General features: G+C 27.8%; 2 protein-coding genes across 2 annotated transcripts in view; both read left to right on the top strand.

Moving 5' to 3' along the window:
• The first annotated feature begins 3785 nt into the window (after window positions 1-3785).
• On the top strand, window positions 3786-7031 carry LOC111032588 (GTP-binding protein 10 homolog). Its single transcript, XM_022312969.1, is given in 8 exon segments — window positions 3786-4109; window positions 4177-4321; window positions 4784-4948; window positions 5117-5335; window positions 5402-5640; window positions 5700-5778; window positions 5781-5822; window positions 5881-7031. Coding segments are annotated over 8 exon segments (1266 nt in total). The 5' UTR covers window positions 3786-3959; the 3' UTR covers window positions 6108-7031.
• Window positions 7032-11917: 4886 nt separating this feature from the next.
• LOC111032589 (solute carrier family 2, facilitated glucose transporter member 1-like) overlaps window positions 11918-25557 on the top strand; it is a 60860-nt gene continuing 47220 nt past the window's right edge. The window contains exons 1-2 of the mRNA XM_022312970.1: window positions 11918-12045; window positions 14235-14478. Coding sequence (XP_022168662.1) covers window positions 14236-14478 — 243 coding nt within the window. The 5' untranslated portion in view covers window positions 11918-12045; window position 14235. The remainder of the gene's footprint in view (window positions 12046-14234; window positions 14479-25557) is intronic.

Below are 25557 nucleotides of genomic sequence, written 5' to 3'. Positions count from 1 at the left end.
TATTATACTAATTATTATCTATTGTATTTATTTTCTGAAAACTTGATTTCAAAACTGTAAAATGTGGAGTGACAACAACCGATATGATGACTGTGCTTTTGGAAAACTTACATCGATGCCCAACGGTAATATATAACTCTGTTTAACACCAACATATTTGATTATGAGCGAAGTTGTGAATATTAGTTCTACAATAATGTAAGTTTTTTTAGTATATTTTGTAATTTTTGTATCAAAAAAATTCAACAACAAATTGTAGAGACTTGATTTTTTTTATCAAATATTTACATTAGCATCTAAAAACAAAATAAACATTTCACAATTTCAATTTCTTGGATCTTTTTGAAGTATTTGAAAGATTTTAAATATTTAACTAATCTTAGTTTAATTTCCATTTATGTAAAGGCAAGTTAAAAATATCGAAAATAGGGTTGGAATATATTCATCAATTCTTTTATAGAAGTGTGTTTCGAGTTCAAAATTAACTATTTTCAAAGAAAAATAACAATTATAAAAAATGTGTTACAAAAAATATAATTCGTTGGGATTCAAAACTTTTCATCACTATGTATATTATTATTTATTTATTATTATTATTATTTGTTTAAACATAAACACAATGGCATTTTCAATAAATTTAGAAGTTTTAAGATAACTATACTTACCTACCCCGAACTTTTTAACACCGTTCCGTGGTTATACGGCTATACTGTACATCGACAGTGTAATAATAGCTAATTATATAGGTAATTTATTTGTTGAAAAAAGTTTCAACCTACCTCGAATACTTAAAAACAACTTACATGAAAATACATTTTATTAATAAATTTACCTATTTTTGGTAATGACTATAGGTACTCATTTTAAACACTACATTGAAATTGTAAATCTTAAGTATTTTACTAGGTATGTAATAATATTGTGTTTAGATATACTGTAATGCATGACTTAATTGAAAATATTGTTTGATTACCTAGTTTGTTTTATATTTATTTATATTTATTTTTAGTTTATTTTTGTCCTATCTTACAACTGACCATTTACTGTTTTTTTTGCGTTTTTAATTTACGTTTCTACCTACCTATTGGTCTCTCCCCCTATGGGACCCACTTTGTCGTGGTGGGGGAGCTTGCGGACTCAGATATTCGATATCTGAGTCTCACTAAGAGGTCCTGAGCCAGCTCTTACTTTCACTAGTTGGGGCTGGTAAGGTCGGAGAGAGCCTTCTAGCTATTAGTAAATCTCTTAAAACCTCGCGGTAGGTTTAAACGCATTCCAAAAAAAATGAACACATAACACAAAACAAACATAACAAGTTCCGGGTATTCGGGAGCATGTGGTGCGCGTCCCAAAGGTCAATTATATTAAACTCTAGCACCACCACGGTTAATACGCAAATTAATACGGAAACTAGCTTGAATGAAGGAGATACAACGATAACGGATAACGATAAGGGACCATTGGTAGCTGAAATTACAGGGACGCTGGACGAGCTGTTCGAAGAGATACGCTTGGCCTTGATACGGAGCAAGTACTTGGTGCCGATTCGCAACAGCTCATCTGCGTCATGTGACTCGGACGACGACGATTCTTCGGACGAAGACGTATGTCGGCACAGATCTTCGGATGTGCGTTTACCAGAAAAGACAACTGCAGAAATAGTTGCAGTAAGCACGCTCAATTATTTCAGCGTGAAAAAAGATTGCCCAGACAAACGGAAAACTGACGAGAACACTGATCCAAATTTAACATCGCGCCTCTGGTCATAGTTTGATGAGCGAATGAACTCGTCATTTAGTTCGGAAACGCAGTCTGAGTTTCTGTGGTCATTGGATTTGGAGGAGCAGTGGCCATCGGACAGGGAGGTGCCACGGGACTGGGAATCTATTTCAGAATCGGACCAGAGTCTGAGACCTGAAACACCCCCTTCGGACTTATCATCAATACATGTTGAGAAAGTGTGACTCATCATTGAACTCGGGGGTAAAGTGGCCAACCGACGATGAACAATCTCTGCCATCTAACTTAGAGCAGACTTCGAATTTGGGACGTTGGTCAGCATCGCATTCGGAGCTTAAGTGTGCCACGATCGATGAAAAATTGGTGTTGCCAAACATAGAAAATCAGACAATGCCATCGATGTCAGAACTTTCTTCAACCTCGCACTCGGAGCTTAAGTGCGGATCGGACGATAAACAACTGCAGCCCCTAACTGTAGAGCAGACATTGCCAACATAATCGGCGCTAAAGACGGAATTGCACTCGGAGCTGATGTCAGCAAGAAGCAGCAAAAGACAATTAGGCCCATCAGATTTAAGCCTGATGTGGCTGTCAGACTTGGACCTAAGGTCGGCCTCGTACTCGGATTTAGCGGGGCCAGTGAATGAAGATAAATTGCGCCCTTCGGAGTTAAAGCAAAAGTGGCCGTCAGGTACATCGCTCTCGGAGCCAATTATGTCCGATGTGGAAGATGATAAAATCTTTTCAATTGCTGAAGAGGAAATCTTGCCATTTGATGATGAGGAAAATATTGTGTCATTGGAGGAAGAGGAGGAGATAAACGTGATAAGTATCGATGAGGATGCAACGGAAAAACAGCCTGCACCTATACGTAGGTCATTCCTGTCCGCACTAGGTAGGCGAGTCCTGAGTGCCGGAAGGATACTGTTTTGTTGCGGTGGTTGTGGCCGTAACCGTAAACAATTACAAGTACCGACTAAATGGAAATATGTTCCCTGTGCGTCGCGAGTCCGTGAGTGAGTAAGCCATACGCGACTACATGTTTTCTGCCAGCACTCCATGGTGGCTATCTAAATACCTGTCATGCAGCAGTGTAACTGGCACCTGAAAAATTCAGTTGGATAAAATTCCATATTATATTGACGAAATTCTTGTTGATATAGAAATGACAAGATCACTTTCTTAGCATTGAATTTACACAACCTTGTTGTGAAAAATATAATAAGCATAATCATTACTGCTAGATTAGTATTTTATTGTTCATAATACTGTTAATTTTTTATAATTTGTTAATTACTACATTTTTTTAAACATTTGATCTAACCTTTCCATGATTATCTATATAATATTTTTTAAAAACTATAAAAACTATATTGCACAATGTTTAAAATAATTACTTTTTTTGTTTATTCACATATTAAACTATATGAAAAAAAAATTTCATTTGATCTAACCTTTTCATAATTATCTATATAATATTTTTAAAAAACTATGAAAACTATATTGTACAATGTTTAAAATAATTACTTTTTTTGTTTATTAACATATTTAAATCATATGGAAAAAAAAAATTTCATTTTAATGTTATTAATTCATAAGGAAATGAGAATATATTGTAAAAATGCTTTGGATTTTTATTAAATCTTATTCTAATTACTTTTTATATGATCAATGTTAAACATTGGAAATATTTATTATTTATTATGCAAACATTTAATTTAAGTAAATTTATGTTATTTGTGTATTTATACTATTTTGTATTATTGTATTTATTATTTTCTTAAATAAATTATTATGTTATGTTATTAAGACATAGTGTCGTTGTTCAAATTAGATAAAATCATATTGAATAGTACCTATAATCTGAATAGTAATAATAATTATTTTTATTCATCTTGAATCTTGAATTTTGAAAGTTGAAATCTTAAATCATATCTGAAAAATAAATAAGAATGTTTATTAAAACCCCTTTTAATATATAGATAGGCAATATAATATTCAGTATTGCGATAACCGTCTTATCAGAAGTGATAAGCGGCGAATGTACATGATCGTAGATCACGACTGCCGAACACGCTAAACGCTGAAACGCTCCTGTACGGCTGTACTACCTATAATAATTATTTATTTCTTATTATAATATTTATAATTAATATTTTAGAACTCTGATAGTAATTATTAATAATTATCATAATATCGTAAAGTAAAAATTGCAAACTATGGTGCCTATTAACACATATGATAAGTTCCAATTATGTATAATTGTACATGGTAAATATTATACAATTTCAACAATGTTTTGTCTCCACAAAAATCTTTTATTACATACAATTGTTCGTCAATATAGTTCGTCGAAAAAAGATGTGAAGGTAAAGTAATTAAGATATATTCACTAAAATTATTAATATTATTGTTATGGTATATTTTTTGTTGCAGCCCATACGTAATTATTTGAAACAGAATTCTAAATTTTTGGATTCATTAAGAATACATGTAAAAGCCGGGACCGGTGGTTTTGGTTTTCCCAGATATGGTGGTGAGGGCGGTAAAGGAGGTGATGTCTGCTTTGTAGCTGCAGAAGGTATCTATTGAAATATGTTAATGTTTTATTATTTAATTAATTGTTACAACATACTTCATGTTGTTACAATGTTACAATAAAAATATTACAAACAATATATAAGGAAACTTCAGGTTGGTCTTCTAGGAATATATTTTAAGGTAGATGTGGTTTTAATTGTGATTAGTAGGTTTTTTCATGAATAGAGTTAATAAAATGTTACAATGTTAACTTTACATCATGTTTCATGAGCCGTGATAATATCAGTATTATACTTTATTATTATTTTGATTATGACTTAAAGTTTAAATAATTTAGTAATAAATTAGTATTATTTTGAATTGAAATACTCTTAGCACAAATAATGTTCAAAATTGTTAAAATCTAAAAATCAAGTGAGATAAAATGTTTAATACAAGTATATTTGTTGTTCTGGTTGGCTTATTTATCTATTATTTGTTAAACATATTTTTAAATTTATAGGTATGACGCTGAAGGATTTTTTGAAAAAATATCCACTAAAAAAATTACGAGCAGAAATGGGTGGTAATAGTCATTCTAGGCGAATACTTGGTCCAATTGGCGAAGACAAAAAAGTAAATGTTCCTACTGGCATCACCGTTTATGATGATAAAAATATGCTAATTGGTAAGTAATAATTATTTTTTAATTGTATTATCTTGCTCCGTACAATTTATGTTGTTCTTTTTGTTAGGATAAAAATATGTATTTTACTTATAGGTACCTACAGTATTATATTGATGGACTGTTCAATTTTTACATAATTCTTTCATTTATGTTGTCTTTATTTTACAGGTGAATTGAATGAGAAAGATTCTGAGTTAATAGTTGCCAAAGGTGGAGATGGAGGCAACAAAACAAATGGATATTGTGGTTTAAAAGGAGAATGCAAATCTATTAAACTTGAACTTAAATTAATTGCTGATATTGGTCTTGTTGGTTTTCCAAATGCTGGTAAATCTACACTACTAAAAGCCATTTCTAATGCTAAACTCAAAATTGCTTCTTACCCATGCAAGTATAATATTTTTAAAGATATTAATGAAATTAATTTAATCAATTAGTTTTATTTATTTACAGTTACAACCATAAGACCCAATATTGGTGTTATGACTTATGATGACTTGCGACAAATATCAATGGCAGATTTACCAGGACTTATAGAAGGAGCCCATTGTAATATTGGAATGGGACATAGATTTCTTAGACATGTAGAGAGGACAAAATTACTTCTTCTCGTTGTTGATATAAATGGTTTTCAATTAAATCCCAAGCATAAGTTTCGGTCATGTTTGGATACTGTAGTTTTACTTAATAAAGTATGTATTTTAATGTTATTGTAATCAACAAATCAATTAAATATGTATTTCCTTTTTAGGAACTTGAGTTATATAGAGAAGAACTACTAGATAAACCTGCCATGTTAATAATTAATAAAATGGACACTGAAGGTGCTAATAAAAATATTTAGAGATCAAAAATCAATTAGAACATTTAGATGGTGAATTACTTGCCTTTTTTCAATATTTTAAGTTTAAATATTAAATTATTTTTTTCAGATGCTATTGTATCATATCCTGATGAAATAAAACCATCTAAAGCTATACAATTTGATAAAATTTTAAAAATATCAGCTAAAGATCAGCCAGATGATGTGCAAAGAGTAAAATCAATGGTTCGTGAACTCTTAGATATCAATGAAGAATTAAACAATAATATAGAATACAAATCTTTAAAAAATATCAAAGAACAATTATTAAGAGAACGTGGTCCTGTGCTGATATAAATTAATGTACATTTTTCATTTTCAATACCTGGATATGTTTTATTATTTTAATTTTTTTTTTATTTGTTCCTTTAAATAATTTAATGTTTTTTTTAAATATTTGGTTTCCTATATTATTTAAAACACAATATTGAAAAATTTAGAGAAATAATAACCTTGAAAAAAACCACCAGAATAATGAAATCATGGGCTATTACATATCCATATTTTAAAATGGCGAGAAAACAAATTTAAACATATGTTTATGGAGTTTTATTATGCCCAGATTATATATTAGAATAATGTCATTTTCACCTCAAAAAATAGAAGAATGTTGGCTCTAATTTTTTTATTAAAAAATCAATATTTACAGCGTAAAGCCATTGATAGCAAATATTAAATTAAGAATTATATCTTTTAAAAACTCCAAACGCATAATCTTAATTGACAAATATATTATCTGATTACAATAGATTGTCACACGATTGTGTGTGAGCAGTTTTGTGATATAACTTATAACATAGTTAGTGGATACAGTTAATAAGTATTCGTGTAAGCTTGTAAGAGCTTTAAGATTTTACAAAAACCTCAATTTATTGTGTAATTGAAGAAATCCAAAGGAGGTGAAGTAAGTCGATTAGAATAAGCAAAAATTTGGGTTAAAAAATCAACCAATTTATTAAATTATATTTATTTTCATGTACCTATGTATATTATATTTTTTCGATTATTGACAATTTTGAAATACTTTTATAAAATATTAATATTGGTGCAAATAATATTCCCTTTTTCATATATTGGGCTGTTATGCCGTCTATTGGGTAAAACAGGTATACATTTAATATTAGATTGGGGCTTATGTCCTACAAATTGTGGCGCACATGATATATAAATTTATGCCCCTTTGGTGTTTATGTCTTGTAGCCTTTTTTTTTAGTTCTTTTTAACAATATTTAATGATTAATGTATTAATAATTCTTCAAATTTTTAATAGACATTCAAAATATATGATTAGGTATATTGTTGTTTTATATACTATTTTAGTCTGACAAAGGAATCATAGATAGAGATAATTTAAAAAAAATATATTAACAGCATACCTAAGTAAATTGAAGACTAACACTTAACTAAAAATAATAAAATGTTACACCCAAATTATAACATTTATACCTACTTCTATTGTAACGTACCTAACAAGCTGATTACAAAAATTTCATATTTTTATGTGGTTGAGGTCAGGAATGACAGGAACATTTAATTATTTAAATAACTGAAAGAAACAATAAAAAAGATGCATAATATACGGTCACTAAATACATCTGCAGTAGGTAGTCGGGTATGTGTCTTTCAAAATAACCATATGAAAGATGTATTTGAATTAATTAAAGTGATGGTTAATGCTTGGTAGTCTTGGTACATGGTTCCATAATAGTCAGAAATAATTATAATAATACCTACCTATCTATATTATTGTACAATTTACTAAGTAATTTAATGACAAACTTCATTGAAAAAAATCAATCAACCTACTCGCGTTAGCATATAATAACTTAAAAGATATTTGTATTAATTATTTTACCTACAAATCAAAAACGGACATATAGGTACCTAATACATAAGATGCATAATATAATACCTACCAAAGTTATTTATTTCCTAATATTATTAAATTCCAGTTTTAAAAATCATTCCACAATAACAATTTAATTAAACTGAATCATGATGGTTCATAAGATATCAATATTCAAGACAAGCATTGAAAATTGAAATTGAACAATTGAAGTAAATATATCAACTAAATTATAGTTAAATTAAAAATAATTTAATCTGCGGTAGCACATTGTATACCGCACATGCGCACTAGATGCTACGATAAAAGTAAAGGTGGTTACCTAGTAAAAGCCAAAAAGTCCAAGTACTGACCACGGTTGGTCCGCGTTTGTAGGTGGATTGGTTTATATATTTTTGTCCATCATCTCGTTTCTTACTTCAAGCCATTAGGTAATTCATATTTCATTCGTTTCTTCCGTTAAAATGTCAAGCCGCGGCTTTTTGCCTTCTTCCTTCTTTTCTATTTTGCTCCGTCGTTGCAGCAACATAATATTTTGTCATCTTCGATATTACACTATGAAAGAAAAATGAATATCTTAATGAAACACCACATTTTTCTTCACTTAATTTGTAAGTTATGGTCAAAATGTATTGTAGGTATTTCTATATTAGTTAATAATTAACTCATATGAGTCAGTTTAAAAACTGAACAAATGGACATAATAATGGTACATTAATTAACAATTAGTCATTGTAATTAATATGATTTATTGAATAATTTGTTATTATAGTTTATAGATCTGATTTTTCTGAGTAGGTACAGAAAAGTACCTATCGCGATTTAAATTCAAAAGTAAAATTTTAAGTTCGGCATAAATACAGTTAAGCTTACAAACTTCTTTTAAACAATTTTTCTCATAATGTGTATGTTCGCATGGTTAATTTGATGGTACAAAAAATCACTCAAACTTAATTTGTAAGTTATGATCAAAAGACTTCAAAATTCTCGATTTTTTAAATATTTTTTGTTTTTGATTTTAACTAAGAATTTACATATTTTGGAATTTTCCTATGTTTAAAAAATGTTAGTATTTTTACGCCTTGATGAAATCAGAATTTATTTCTCTTACTTACTTTTTGACGTGATTTATTAACAATAAAAAAAAGTAAGTTCCTAAGATACTTAGATTCGTAAATTCTGATTTCACCAACTCGTTGAGCATGTACCGCTACCTACACATAATTTTTTGAAAAATCAGCCTTAGCGACAATGTCCGCCCTAAATGCCGTCAAATTACGATTAACGACTCAAAAATGCTCGAATAAAAGATAGGAAGTGATCATACTGTATTATATTATGGTATTATCTCATAGAGTAATATTAGTAGTATTGGAGTAGTATTACTCTATGTATTATCTATATGGCGGTTCAGTGAGCTGAATATTGTGCTGCGGTCGTTGCCAACAGTGTTGCCAGATTTTCATTGATTCAAAATTGCAATATTGTATATCAAAATCGCCCAATTCGCTACCATCTAGTAATTCAAAAAGCAGTCAATATCGATGTCATTTATTTCTTATGTTCAATGGTTTATTTCAGGTATCTCCTACTTATCTGTCTTTGAAAATAATAGAAGTTCTCTCTTGAGTATTCTATGAAAACATTGTTGTGTACCACAGTATCCTGGGAGTGTAGTGTGTACCGATATTGAGTATTATAGATAGTATGGAACTATGGACTACATAGCTTTTCTGCCACTAAATCACATCAAAGAAGAAATGGATTACCTTAAAACTATTGTTACACCAAGCGTGGAGGAATTAGTTAATTATTTTAATTTAGTTTATGTATCTAAGTGGTCCTTTGCTTAGAATAAGAACTGATAACGATTTAGGTTAATACCTTCGGTTCGGGTTCGTCGATTTCCTTCTCAATTCCCTCCTCTGACGTATAATGTGCAACAAAGTATCTTACTGGCATAGGCGTGTCCGTCGCAGAGGATGCTTGGTATGCCATGTCTTCCTCTGCAGACTTATCATAATTATAATAGTTTTTAGTTGTACATGTACTGATTATAATTATGAATTAAGATAGTTTATACTATGATCAAATATAAAATAGGTATGGTTACATACAAAAAAACCACACACAAAACCTTTGATCATAGTTCTCCACATTTCATTGGCCTGTATTGTCAATATAATATAATAGATGCTGAAAACTACGGGATAGGTGATAGGCAATGGCGTATCACACAGTTGTGGATCATACCATTCTACCAATTTTTTTAATCGTGGTTTATAATATCATAGTTCATGATCAGGATTAAAAAATTTTTTTTCTTATAAAAAGATTGAGAGTTGAGACAAAATCAAATTTTAATTAGATTTCATAGTTATATTTTCATAATCACCACAGAGGGTGACTATAAATAATGATAACTATAAAAATATAATGTATGGGTTTCAGTACACTGTCAGTGCAGTAATTAAAACCATTCAGTCAAACAATCTATTTGATGTCCTAAATAGGAAACATTTATATAATAAAAATCCATACAGAAAACCGCTCAGTGAAAAAAATTTAAAAAGTTTAACAATTATTTATAAAGCATTGGAAATGTTTAAAATATTAAAAATTAGTAAAAATACAAAAAAAAATATCCCACTCTATTGCTTCACCTGGTCTGTTTGGTCTTTGAACTTTGAAAGCAGCTTCGGAACTTTAAGAACATGAAAATAATAAAAGCCCATCACCTCATCCATACCTTTTATACTGTAGGTATACAATATGGTTATTGATTTTAGGTTAGAAGTGGAGCAATTCGTATTGGTTTTAAAATAATTTGGGGAGAAGGGTTGTCTTTCCAGATTCGTATACAATTATATTCTTTACTTTTTTTTTAATATAGGTATCTAATATTTGGCACATTGTAAAAATATCAGTGTTGAGTGTTGACATCCAAAATGCATGCGTGTGTCAAGCCATAAGACATTTTTCCACCTACACATAAATTGTTTTTATTAATTTTATTTTTTTATCGTTTTGCATGTATTTGGATAACATGTTAACGTGTACAATGTGCATTTGACATGCTATTGTAACCTGCAATAAGAAAACTGTTTCCAAATTGTTGTCATTAAAATTGAATTATTATAAAAATAAAATAAAAAAATTAAGTATAACTTCAAAATGTATAGCGAACCTTGTAGAAATTCGTGGGCACGGCAGAGGTAGAACATCGAATTTTAAAAATAGATATTTGTTCTTAGCCAAAAAATTATTGACCGTAAGATCACGTTAAACACAAGGTGACTAAAAATACTGCGTCAAAATCGTTTCCACCCTACTCACAAATATTAAGTAGGCGCCATTTGTTGTTTTTTATTTATGTATTGATAATTGCGTAAACTAGACGTCATATTTATATTTAAAACTAATACACATCATTTCTTGAAACCAACGATTGATATGTGTGTTTGTTATTCATATAGGTATATTCAACATTGTTAACAAAAATAATAATATTTTGGTGAATAGACGAACACATGGAGAGTAACAAAATCATATACATAATTAATGTATATGTTATAATATTCGTTGATAATAGGTTTTTTTTTTATGTACAGAATTAGAGTTTTGTATTTTTAAATGACGTACTTACGCGTTTCGCTATAGATACTTTTTAATAATGACATTTTTCTAGACTTATCGTGTTTGAATTCATTGAAAATTTGGTGTTAACCATCACAATGACATATGAGGTAATCATCGCAACCTAATAATGTGGGGTTTCTGTTGTCAATTACAATTTTCAGGCCGACGCACGACTTATACAGGGCATTTAAATTGACAACAGTGGAGATCACCCAACAAAAATATGATCAAACCCTTAGAATTAAATAACATACTACGAAGTACGTGCAATCCATTAAAAGTAATAAATATGTCGATTTGGTTCGTTTATGAGGGTGAATTAAACGCTTTTTTCGGGTGATTTCCGACGTATTTAGCTTTTATACTGCCCTGTATAATACAATTTATGGCTTCAAGAGGTTGTCCAAACATATTTTCCTACTCTAATTTTGTCCCTTAGTGACCGCCATGTGGTCCCTTCTGGTCCATTGCCAGTTGTAGATGAGAATCCGCGGACTGATTTTCTTATTCATTTTCTAGTGACAATATTCATTTTATAAGTTGTAGCAAAACTCGTTAGTTTTTTGTTTTGACGAAGTGATAATCGTGAGCTTTTTCTATCGTTATCTTTGTTTATTATTTGTAAATTTATTCGACTGTTTTATAACGCGTAATACATTGTTTTTACAACTATGTTTTCTAGTGATGAGTGATGCAAAGTTCTTGTTGGATTGATCTATAACAATTTTGAAGGTCGAGGATAATAATTCGGTAAGTAGGTACACAATTAAATATTATCCAACACAATACACTTTCAATCTTTAAAATGTATCTTTATTAATAAATACCTAATAGTATTGTTTATATTTATATTTTATGTTAATACACTAAAAAATTAGGTGGATATTCAATGTATTAACTACCATAATATCATCTTGGCATAATGATGTTCCTGTTGATAATACTTATGTGATTAATATAATAATCAATAATAACTTGACGTGTTTATTGGAGAATAACCTATGGTACCTACCATACATTATAATTTAAAAAACTAGATCTATGACTATTTTTAAACTATTTGTTGAGTACTTAATGTTTTATTTTAAAACCAAAATATCATGCTATTTTTAAATTTGCAAAAATTTAATTTATTACAATTTATTTACAAATCGAATGTTTAAACAACAATAATATTTAAACTAAATTAAAGTGCACAGCATGTACTTAGTTCAAAAATAGTTTTTAACCGAGATTAAAGATTTCTAAACATCCAAAGAGGTCATACAAGATTACCTACTGATATCTTTAAGTCGTATGATTTTTGTAGTTGATAAGATTAAACTAAAAAATTATACAGCCTAAAAATAAAAATAATTATCAATTATATGTAATAACTTTATATATGGTTATAAATAAATAATGAGTAGTATTAAGCTATTAAATTGATAATCAGTAATGTTAAATTATATTCGTAATTCCTGTAATATTATTATATGACGTATAAACTAAAACTTGATATTTGTTAAAGGGCCAATACTTATAGTAACTACCTGTAAATTGTATTCGATTTTGAACGAAGACTTGATATAATAATATAATACAATATAATATAATATTATTATATTGTATATTAAAATCGAGTTTCGAAAGAGTAGTTAATTAGGTAGTTTTAAGTAGGCCTTTAAGTTTGAATGAGCGGAGTAGTCGTGGATTAATGTTTTGCTTTGTACCACTGTCACTCAATTTAAATTTACTATCAAAACTTTAAAATTTAAATACCCCCTACATAAAAGTTATAAGTATAACTAATTAATCACTCGTTTCATATTTGATTCTTTCTACATTTAAATTAGAAAAACATTCTGCTCCAGAGTAAGAAATTATAAACATATGATATCAATTCAAAACGTAAAAACTTTTAAAAAAACACAATAACACAGTATAACAGTAATAACAGTAGTATGGTAATTACTAAACTATAGTTAATAGTCTATTTAATTAAAACTATACTTCTCCTTTCATTCACTCCCATTTGCATTAACTTATTGGCTTGATTAATTTGGTTATGGTTAAAGTTCTTATAAAATAAACTAACATCAGACAAATTTAACTATAGAAAGTGTATGACTGAACATATCTTAAATAAATGCACAAGACAAGTAGTATAAATAATATATCTTACTATCTAAAAAAATACTTATAATCAATGTTAGAACATCTCTTACCTGTAGCTCCACTCAGAATATAAAATATCGAAATAAAAATATATTATGAAAAACAAATCTTCTTAGTTGTTTAATGGACATATAAACGCCATGATAATATAGTATAGGTAGATAAATAGGTAGTAGGATTAAATATTAAACATATGTTGTTTATTATATATTATTATAATTATTATGTATACCTATAAGTATATCTACCTCTGTTTCATAATATGTATTATGTTTTTTTCTCCTAACCTAACCAGGTTATAAATATTGTTGATTGTTGTTTGCATATTACAATTAATACTGAAGTCTTATAAAGTTATAATATATTAATATGCATTAGCATTATATTATAATATTATAATTTAGTTTTTTCAACGAGTTTTAAAATGATATTCCACATTAATCCGTTATTATATACATGATACGTGAATATCATTATTATTACTAAGTGTAGGATTTTGATGCATTATAATTTTTAATTTTTTTTATCAAATTATAGCAATTTCTATTATCTGTATTTATTTTTTGAATTTAGCATTTTTTTTCATGTGCTACCTATGATGCTGTTACGGACTCTAATATAGTATAATATGTATACACTATTAACCATTAAAACAAAACATTTATAATAGTAAATAGCAACAAATAAATTGAATTTAAAAAAGCATTTTCCAAGAGCGCTGAAATTGCAGTCCTTATATTGTTCGTTCTGACGACCACTGAGGTTGGTTTCGTATGTACTAGGATGCCGCGGCCTGCAATGTTGTATTATGACGATGAAGATGGAGATGGATCTCCTGACAGCGTGGGCTTCATTGAGGAGGATCATCCACTGCAATTGCACGGCAACAGGGAATTAGCGGCGCAGGCCGTCAAGCTGCTCCAAGTTCCAAGTAGGCCGGGCGATGCGTCATTTGCATCGTCCACCACTGATATGGACGTGCCCATTTATGTAAGAGGTCCATCGTCCAGGAGCACAGGAAACCGGGTAAGTGTTTATTTTTGAATTATGTTCATATTAGTTTGAGCTAAAATTTCAATTTATTCTTGGGGGGTGCGCTGAAATGTATTTCCGAGCTCCTCTTCGATTCAGCACTGATATTGGCTATAATATCTAACGACGTATTATATATTATTTGTTTTAAGTTTTAATTATTATGTGGTTACTATACGTGTTGGTGTTATCGTTTTACAATTATTTTGAAAAAGTAAAGAAATGAGTATATTCATTTTCTCACTTGAACCAATATTAAAACTTTGAAGTTATAAGAAATATTGCCAAACTGAATGCTGATAAAATGTCTAACTTAAATTACACGTATAAATAATACATCGATAATGTAAATAATGTATTTTATATTACACATAGGTGCCTATTATATTTCAATGTATAACTATACCACGATTACAGGGTTCCTACGTAGGTACTGTTTTATTAAGTCGATTGAGTTAAACAAGTTATAATCATGGATGATTTCATGTAGGTACATATTAATATATTATTATATTATTCTGTTATTAGCCCTCAACATTAAACAAAAAAAAAAAAATTATATTCTACAAAATATTCTGCTTTGGAATATGAAATTAAAACTGTATATTATCATAAGAAAAAGTAAAGCAGTTTAAAAGTGATAACGATAGTTAACAAATATTAAAAAATATAACTTTGTTTTTTTTTTATTGAACTATAGCTTCGGTGACAAGGGCTATTACCTTTATAGTTTATACATTATATTTTAACATTTGGATTATAATAATAATATAAGTTTTTACTCGTTGTTTTGTAATGACTTGAACCATATAAAAAAAACATTTTCAAAAACATTAATACTGTTTGGAAATAATGATTGGTTCACTTGTTCACTGGTTTATAATAAAAAAATCATCATCGTGTATGTGTGAAATACCAAAATAGTTATTACTTATTAGGTTATATAGGTTATAGTAAGAATGATATATTTTATGTTCAATATTGTTAGGATTTTATTTTTATGAGCATACAAATTTGCAAACAAAACAGTTTAAAAGGTTCAATCAATATTTAGATAACCATTTACTAAGTGACCACATAACTATTTGGCAGGTGCAATCAATCAGTAATCGTATAACAAATTAATATTCATTATGCATGTATTCTTTTTAAATTTAACTCGATGTATTACTATACTAACTAAATACAAAATATGATTATTTAAATATATTATCATTTTTTTTTATTCTATGAGTAGATGTTCTGAACATGTCCATGCGAAGATCTGAATTTACAATCTGTAATTAAATATTATGTTAACTATATTAAGTGTAAAAACTTATTTGAAATAGAATTTTGAATACCATAATGAATTGTAAATTATAATTTGTTAGGTACACTATACTCTAATGATATTCTCTTAAGCTTCAATGTCAGTTAGATTTTTTTAATATTCATTTGTTATGAGAGTTTTATATGGCCATAATAATGGTCATTCTATGAGATTATGGCACCTTTATATAGGTACTCAACAGAATACTTACAGGTTTTAAGTAGTTTTAACTATTTTGTTCAAATGTTTGGCATAACACATATTTTGATTTAAAAGCACATTATCATGTATATTGACATTTTGTGCATATTATTATTACTCGACACAATAATATGTGACTGTTGATAATCAATCCCCCATGAACGATACTATATTCATTAGTTAATCAAACTACACGGAAAGGAAAAAAACTTATAAATGTATGGTATCATTGGTATTTATGTTAATTTTTGTGTCAATGCTGATGTTATGATAATTATAAATGGTCATTTTTACACATTAAACTGTCAAATGTAATTTTTAAATATAAAATGTGTATTGTGTATATTCACTGCAGTTCGCTTCCTAAAGAATGTGCTGCGCAACAAAATAAAGTGTTTTTATTTTTTATAAATGTTTAATTTTTACCCGACCTATCCAAAATGTAAACATGGTTAATGACTTGGCAGCGATATATAATATGATTAATATTTATGATTGTATTTTAAATTTGAAGATACTTTTAGAACGAATGTTATCTTTTATGTAATATTATTTAATGACAATAACCAAAACAACATTATAATACGAGTAGGTACCTACTTTACTAAATATATTGATCACCAATTGTTATAAACAGTTGATTTTGCATATTTTGATGCCGAGCTTAAAGAACAATGATTATTAATTGTTTAGAATGTATTTACATTATTTTTTCATAACATCCGATTAATAATTGTTATAGAAAATATACTATTTTATTTGTTTATTAAATTCGAGAAGTATCGGGATTTTGAATAGTTAGTCGGATATAAATCAGTAACTTTAATCAATTACAACGAATCGCTTTGTATTTATATTTTAATTTTTTTTTAGTAAAAATGTTGTTTTTTTACAATTTACAATTGTTTTAATCTATATTTTTATTAATTTTAAAATGTTTAATTGAATATTATTTGCACTTTCCAGATACCTACTTTATTTTATTTTATTAACCGAAACTGCAGTATTAAATCAAATAATAACAATTATTGCCTTACAAATATATATGCTATACATAACACAAACTATAAATAAGTATGTACCAACAAAAAATGATTAGGTAATAGCTTAGTATTATGGGTAATATTGTGCTTTCGTAGAAGGTAATACGCATTTTAAGACCTTTTAAATAATTGAATAAAAAAATAACATAAGTTAGTTAATGTGAACATATTATTATTAGTTGTATCCACTTTCACCTTTATTATAATCTAGTGGTACTTCTATATTCTATAAATTTTTTTTCTCGTGATTCGAGGACCGGTGGAGAAACTGCTGTTAGCATTGCTTTTCCTCCGGCCACCATCGTTTATTGATGCAAATAAAACAATACATTACATACATATTTATTTACAACAATAAGTAACCGTTGGATATGCCCTCGTGACTTCACAGACTTTCCTTAGCGTACGCTTATGTATATATGTCTACCAGGGAGCCGAGCTTGGAGGGTTTTCAATCAAAAGCTGGTGATTAAAGTGAAGGCTTGAGCAGCTGCATCCTTGAGCTTCTCGACCTGGCTTGACAGCCTGCCGGTCTCGAAGACTCATACTCCTCTATGTTCACGGCCCGGCATTTGGTCAGCCGACTTGGGAGACTCGACCCAGTGGAGGGGGGCGTCTGAGCGGAGATCCACGGGCGACGCTTTGGGTGTAGTACTGTGTGGACTATCTCGCTTGCTTTAGGTCAATGGTCAGGTTGGGTTCCTCCTTCTTGATGGTCGCCTTCTAAGGAATTTGGCGTCCCAGGGATGGCCAAAGCACTCAGTTGGGACCTGATTCTCGACCTCTCCAGGCAGAGGACGTCGGCTACTCGGCTGGCGCCATGCAGGCCAGCAGCAATGAGGCCTCATTGGATACCGTCCTATCGTGATTTTACCATATCATAGTTAAATGTAATTTATAGATTATGTACTTATGAAGTTGATTTCCTTACAAAAATAAAATAATAAAAACATTGCGTTACTATATGTTTAAATGTGCCGATTCGTGTATAATTCAAACATTTTAATTAAGTATATTGGATTTAAAACTTAGAATATCCGTTTGTTTTTTTAAATAAAGATTACATTTTTACCTACATTATTAAACTATAACTTCAGCCCATATTTTTCATGATAAATAAACAAATAGTTATTACAATTATTTTAATTATTTCTTATTATAAATTTAATTAAAATATATTTAAAAATACATTAAATTTAAAAATTATACAAAATCATTAATTTAGTTAAAAAAAATTTTAATCTCAATACAAGTTTTCAATTTGCTTTAAACATTATAATTATTGCTTAGTAAATCAGTTAAAGTTATGATAAATTAATAATATATATTTATATTGCCTATCCTAAACGCCTTATTTCTGTCCGAATCATAACAATACTTTCGCAAACCAATGTAACACGCGTTCTTAATTCCAACATTTTAACTACGAATCAAGAAGAACTTCGAAAAATCAATATTACCGCTACTTTCATAATCCTAGTAATATGGTTGATATACATAATCTGACGAAATATTTAATATATTAGTTTTCTAAAATAACATGTTTCTTACAGCAAGTTAATTAACTAAAAAGTTTGTTACTTGAATAATTAATAATATATTAAACGTGTAAGTTCAATAAATAAAGTTTACCAAATTTTAATAATTGTTGTTGATGTGTTATTACAATATATTAAACATTCATTAAAAATAAAATAAGAACTTAAACTTTTATTTAATGTTAATTTGAGTAATCTGTGTCCATACTTAAATGTATTCTAACTCTATTAGTTTATTTTGTAATAGTTATTATTCAACTAAATGATAAAAAGAATTATAACACAGTTTAATATATCAAATATTTAAATGTAAAGAATATGTTTTGACTTTGAACTGATTTGGTTTAAAACTATTCTATAAATAGAGTTTTAATAGACGTTTAATCATTTAAAGTGTTTGGTGTAAATAGGTACTACAGATTGTTTTCTAATCACAATTATTATAGTGTACAAAATGTTATTATTTATTGCAAATAGTACTATTGAATATCAAAACGATTTCTTTTTTATTCTTAAATCTTTTTAATAATATAGTAATATGTTTGTAATCTATTTTTTTTTGTCATATGAATCGGAGTTTTCATTTTCAGAAAAAAATTTTCAATGTCAGTAACTATAATTAATAGTACCTAGAATATATCTTATGTTAATTCTATCAAGTGTAAAATAAATTGTAATTTAATTTTTCATTTAATATGACGTTGGTTTTGTATGTGCTTTAATTGCATATAGGTATTTAATGTTTATAGTTTTAACAGCAACAAATCAGAGCTTTATCTTAAGGAAAGGTTTATGAGTAATGAGTTATGACCTACAATATATTATTAAGACATAAAATTAAAATTAATAATGAAGTTAAAATTAAAAAAACACGTTAACCTTTCGCTTATCTAAAACAACACTGCTATAAAAAGTAGTTAAAAAATTTAGTTAATATTGTAATATCATTATATATGAATTATCAAACCAATAAAGTAAACTTAGAAATCTTCAAGTGGATTAATCAAAAAAAGTATTCCTTAATACGTCATACATAAACTGCATTTAATATTTATTTGCTTCAAGAAATATTATATTTTTAAAATAGAAATTGTGTAAGCTACAACAACATCCTATTATTTTATATTAATTGATTATTATACATACATATTAACAGCCAGTTTACTAGCGTTATAGATGTAAGATGAGAAACTTAGTGTATATGTACATTTTATATAATGTATACCTATATAGGTTAGTTATGCATATTATTTAAATAAGATATATATTTGAGATGCCAATAAAATTGGTATAAAGTTAGATAAAATTGTTGGTTTGAATATTGTAATATTAATTAATTTTAATGGAGAAATTTTATTCCGTAATGTTTCTGGATCTGTATTTTAATAGAAGTTCACATAGGATATGAAAAATATTGAGCTCGTCTAGTTATCTCTAATCGCTTGGCTCTTTAGTCTATAGTATTTAGTGAGATGTGAGAAGGTGTTAAACTGAAATGGGGATGACTTGTGAGTTAGGAATAGTATGGCCTAGTGAGGATAGTGCATGGATGATTTGAGATTATGTTACCTATTTGTTATATGTATTTTATTTTAGCTTATTGTTCAGAAAAAGTTTTTAGAACTTTCCACTTCTAAGCATTGTAATAACAATAATGCTTACCATTTACCAATTTCTAACAATATTAAAGGTATAAATGTAAAAATATGTAAATGCATCACCTAAAAAATTGCTATGGAGAACACCGTTGATAATAAATACTTTATTAACTAGACAGTATTTATAATCAATGATAATACCTATGTAACTTGTGTAATATAAACCCATTTTTTTTAAAATCATAACTAAAAATTCAAAATTGTATACACCTAAAAAAAACAATACGAATTTGATAAGTTCCATTTTTTTTCGTTTAAATTAGAGAATAATATCAAAAGTGTCATTTAATAAAATAATGCCTGGGCGTGGAAAATACGTTTTTATAATATCGTTCAAAAAGATTAAAGCTATTTTTTGTATATAAGTTTAAACAATAAATTAATAGATACACAAAATATGTACCATAATCACTGAATTTATGGTAACATTTAAATCTTGAAAAAATATCGTAATAATTTATTTATTTATTTATTTATTTATTTATTTATTTATTAAGAATTTACTGGCTGAGCCCTTTACAATTAAATATATATGTACAGAAAAGATATTACAATTATTATACGATGATAGAAAATAAAAAACAATAGAAATACATTTTAAGTGCGTGTAAAATTAAAAATCATGAAAGTTAAAGGTGGGGTCCGTATTGGCTTGCGACATCAAACGTCTTAAAGGTTCATTTTGCATGTAATTGGTGGAACTAAAGGGTATATTATGAAACATAGCACTACTGCTATGTACGTTCTACAACGGGTGGAACTCTGTGGAACTTTAAAAGCAACTAGGACAAGTAAAAAAGGAGAATAAATAACACCAGTCAGTAGATCTTTTATATTAAAAGTGCAAAAAAAAATTTGATCTGTAAATGCATATGGTATTTAATTAAACATATTATGTCTATAAATTTGTATTATAAAATCAAAACCCAATTTAACATCACAAGCCACAACTAGTTTTTTTATATTTAAAATGGTTACTCCTAAAATTAGTAAAATATTTATCATAATAATATAGTATTTACACACTCAATATTCATTTATTATTGAATTTTGAAAGAATTAATTACATACAACTGTAGGTGCTATCCATGTATAAATGCACACTTCATATTTAAAAATGATATAATTAATTTTGATACTGCACGTTTTTGTGGTTCATTGATACCTACTATTATAAAAATAACTTTTGATTTTATAATTGATATTGACTAAATAACATATTCGGACTTATATTCAAAACTTATGTTATACTCCAAACGTGTGCGTATTTAACAGGCATTCATATAATAATTATAAATATTCATAAAATGTGAATTTTTCATCTTTAGAAATTATATCAGTGCATATTTAGAATTTGAGTATACCATAAATTTAAGTAATAAATTATAAACATCTGTAAGTATTTCATTCTGTTTTTCACAACCTTTCTTTTTCTGTGTTACAACTGTAGGCTAATAATCCACAATGTTGAAGCCTTTACTTAATATAAAATATATTATATATACATGTTACATTAATCAGTGCCCAGTGGGTGTATCTACAATCTACATACAACCGTATTTAAATATTTAAATAACAATACAATATTAAAAGTAGTACAGTTTTATTTAACTTATGAAAACGTTTGTGAATTTATTAGTTAGCCCACGATTATCATAAATGTTATTCAATGTTGTACTAATATCTGTCAAAAAAATAAGAGTAATATTTTATTGGTAAAAGTGATATTTTTTTAAACTTAATAAGTTTTAAAATTATTTTTTACAACTTAATATTTATGGATTCTTATTTTCTTTTATTTCTATGTACATCATAGTTAAATATTATTATGTAAGTTAGGTTATGAATAAACAGGTTACATTGCGGATTTCTGCTAGCCATTTTTAAATGTTAAAGTATAAAATATATTAATTGTCAACGTACCTGTGAAAAATACTATTTACTAGCTAGTACTATATAATATGTAGTTATATAAGATAAATTAAATGATGAAAATCAATAATTTTTTCACATAATAATGTGCCCTTGTTCAATTTTTCTTTGTCATTTCAACTATTATTATGGTAACTTAGACTTACCAAGCATTTTGTTTTTAAGAATTTCTCATGTACTTACATTACAGGTTTAGCAATACCTAATTCATAGTTCAAAACAAACTGAGATCATCATCGTTAAAAAGACAAAAAAATAATATTATTTTACACTGTATATAGCTGGCATGTATTATATATAACATAATTATAATTCCGGAGGCTAATTTGATTCCCGTTACACTTGAAGTGGCTTGGTCGTTTAATTCATATACAAAACAATACTTAAATAAACTGAAGCGACATATAAAAATATATATAATAACATTGTAATTGTGTAGTTTTTCTTATTTTATTTATTCACAGATATCACTTGTCTACTAATCTAACGTGCTATAGTAGTTGTATCAAGGAATTGGGTGCTTGGGAGTCTTGCACGTGTTTGGTCTTTCACCTTGGGTTTTATACTCACCGCACTTCACGCAGTTAGTAGTTCACACCATTGTATATTATATTTTCCTCAATTCGTCAATAAAAAATTATTATATTTTCGAAAAATTCATATTATCGCGTGAGCGAGTGTATAGTATACTATATCGTATTTGACGAGGCACCCGACAATATCAATACTTATTATGTGGCGTCGAATGTCGAATCGGTAAAATGGCGGTTGTATCGAAATTCGCGTAGGTAGATATATAATATAATACAATTTCAATACAATATTATATTATTGAAGACATGTTATCATTTCGTGTGCGCCTATATAGGTATAGGCACATACTACATAGGTATTTATGCTATAATGTTGACATGTTGTACATCGAAAGTCCTCACGGTATAGATAATGATCGTTATAATTCGCAAGAGTAAACTCTGCAGAACACACCAAACATAATACCTATATATTATGTACCTATTATTATATTATTATTCACTACACAGTAGGTATCTATGTATATCTGAATATTATGTACATATTGTAGTTTCACTGACCGCATTGTGGCCGTATATTATTCTTCACGTAAACGTGTAATCGTCGGTGCACGAAATATATTTGGAGCTGTTTTGGATAATATAATATTATACTCGTGTGTATAAGTGCAACTCTGTAAATCCTATAGTGGTTTATGATTGACATGAACTATTACGATATCATAATAATATGTAATGACGTGTATATAGGTAGGTAGTACACGGTCTTGTATACAATAATATTATATATATTTTTAAAAATATATCACGTTGTGTTTGGTTGAAGTATAAAAAATGTTCGATGGGAAAATCGAAATTCTGCAAAAACGCTCCAAGTTTTTCTCTTTTAGGTTTTTATGATAAATATATAGAGAGAGAGAGGTACGTCTACTGCGCATCATAATAACGGGAACTCTGCTGAAATACAATAATAAAGTACTATGTTTTGAATTAAATGAATAATTACTGTTCGAACCCACTGCAGTTGATAGGATTTCGTTTTTTTAGAATGATTCAATTCGTATTAACTTCCTATTATAACTAACGCCATTTATATTGATTCGTGCATTTCTTATGTTATAAACTTATAAATATCTGGCATTGCCCATGTCAGTGTTATTCTTACGAATATTAATTTGATGAAAACTGTATACAAATATTATAGGTTGCACTTTATCATGACGGTTATTTATAACTGTCAATAATGACGTACTTTAGTGTGGGTAACCTATACATTAAGATTTAATTTATTTTTCATAACACACAACAATGTCCCGCTGTATACAAGAAAGGTTTATAAAACTTAACTTTATTAGCACCTAAGTCTACATGTAATATATTATATTATACTACGGTGACTATATGTCTATATATATAATATTTTGTTTTCAATACAAATGTTAATTGAATAATTTTCTTACAATCACTTTCACCGAACAATTTAGTCAATTTTTCAGCTCGTGATATTTGGATTACGATTAAAAATTTTAAGTGATATATTACAGATTACCATGACCTACTATTTTGATCTATACAGCTATTGGATATTAATTTACTGCTATGAATATTTGAATGTAAAATTTTTGTTGATACTGTCATTATGCATTTATGCCGCTTTATTTATAATCCTACATAATTGTTAAAAAAATCTACTTAGGTAATTTATGCATTAACTACCAATTAATATTTGTTTAGATATATATTATTGATGTATTATGATACAGAGGTACTTACTGTTGAACGAAAATTATATCTTAAGTCGCTAAACACTACTTCATTTTGATTGTCTTTCCTATAATTTTAACAGAAATATATTTTTCTTATTTATTCTTTGATACCAAATATGTTAAATTTCTTTTACGGTTCACCTTAAATGTTGCAATATTCTAATGCCTACATATATTTTCAAAGATTTATTTGACTTATGTTTTCATTAACATGTTTGAATACAATAATATATTATCCAATTGATTATAAAATGCCTTTTTATTTAGCCTTGATATGAAATAGTATTAATGAATATAATATACAACTTATAAAAATTAGTGTATAAGGGGATATATTATACCAAAATTGTTTATTATTGGTGTATTGGTGTGTGTATCAATATAAATACATTAATTAATAATAATATAAATAAAATACCTAGTATAAAAAGTAAAATTATTAAACCTGTTTTACCCGTAGAACTGTTACGGATGCCTACCTAATACGACGGGTGGTAGAATATTATTTTGAAATAAGATTTGATGTAGCACGTGGATATTTAAAACTAATTTATAATAAAGCATAGGTATAGCAAGTAACAACAGTATTTAAAACTCATACTATGTATTGTATAGATACTTAAATAACTAATGCGGTATGATTAATTTCTTCATTTCATGGTGCTGAAAATCAAACATAGAAGACTGATTAAGTGGATTAAAACAATTATGCATAATCTTTATCACAATGTGAATAATATTACACTTACAGTGTTACTGACTAACAATTAGACAGGGTTATTTTTTTTCTCAATACATTTTAATGAACCTTTTACTATCAGTATAAGAAACCAATATTGATTCAAGCTAATAGGTAGTTGCCAACAACTTATCTTAACAAATATAAATTATTAGATAGGTAAATAGATAACGTGGTAACGAATTATTCTTATTCTAAGAATTACATTTTTATTATATACTAGAAGCCCAATTTTCATCCGGAAGAAATATTTTTTTTATAATTTAATTTAAATACATAAAACTATTTTTTGGCTATACAAATAATACAACGATTATGAAATAAAATAAAAAAAAGAAACAGATATCGTTA

This window comes from Myzus persicae, unplaced genomic scaffold (assembly GCF_001856785.1).
Source record: "Myzus persicae strain clone G006 unplaced genomic scaffold, MPER_G0061.0, whole genome shotgun sequence".
In the NCBI taxonomy this organism is placed as follows: domain Eukaryota; kingdom Metazoa; phylum Arthropoda; class Insecta; order Hemiptera; family Aphididae; genus Myzus; species Myzus persicae.
The sequence above is the reverse complement of the archived record's forward strand: the minus strand, read 5'-3'. Positions and strand labels throughout refer to the sequence as shown.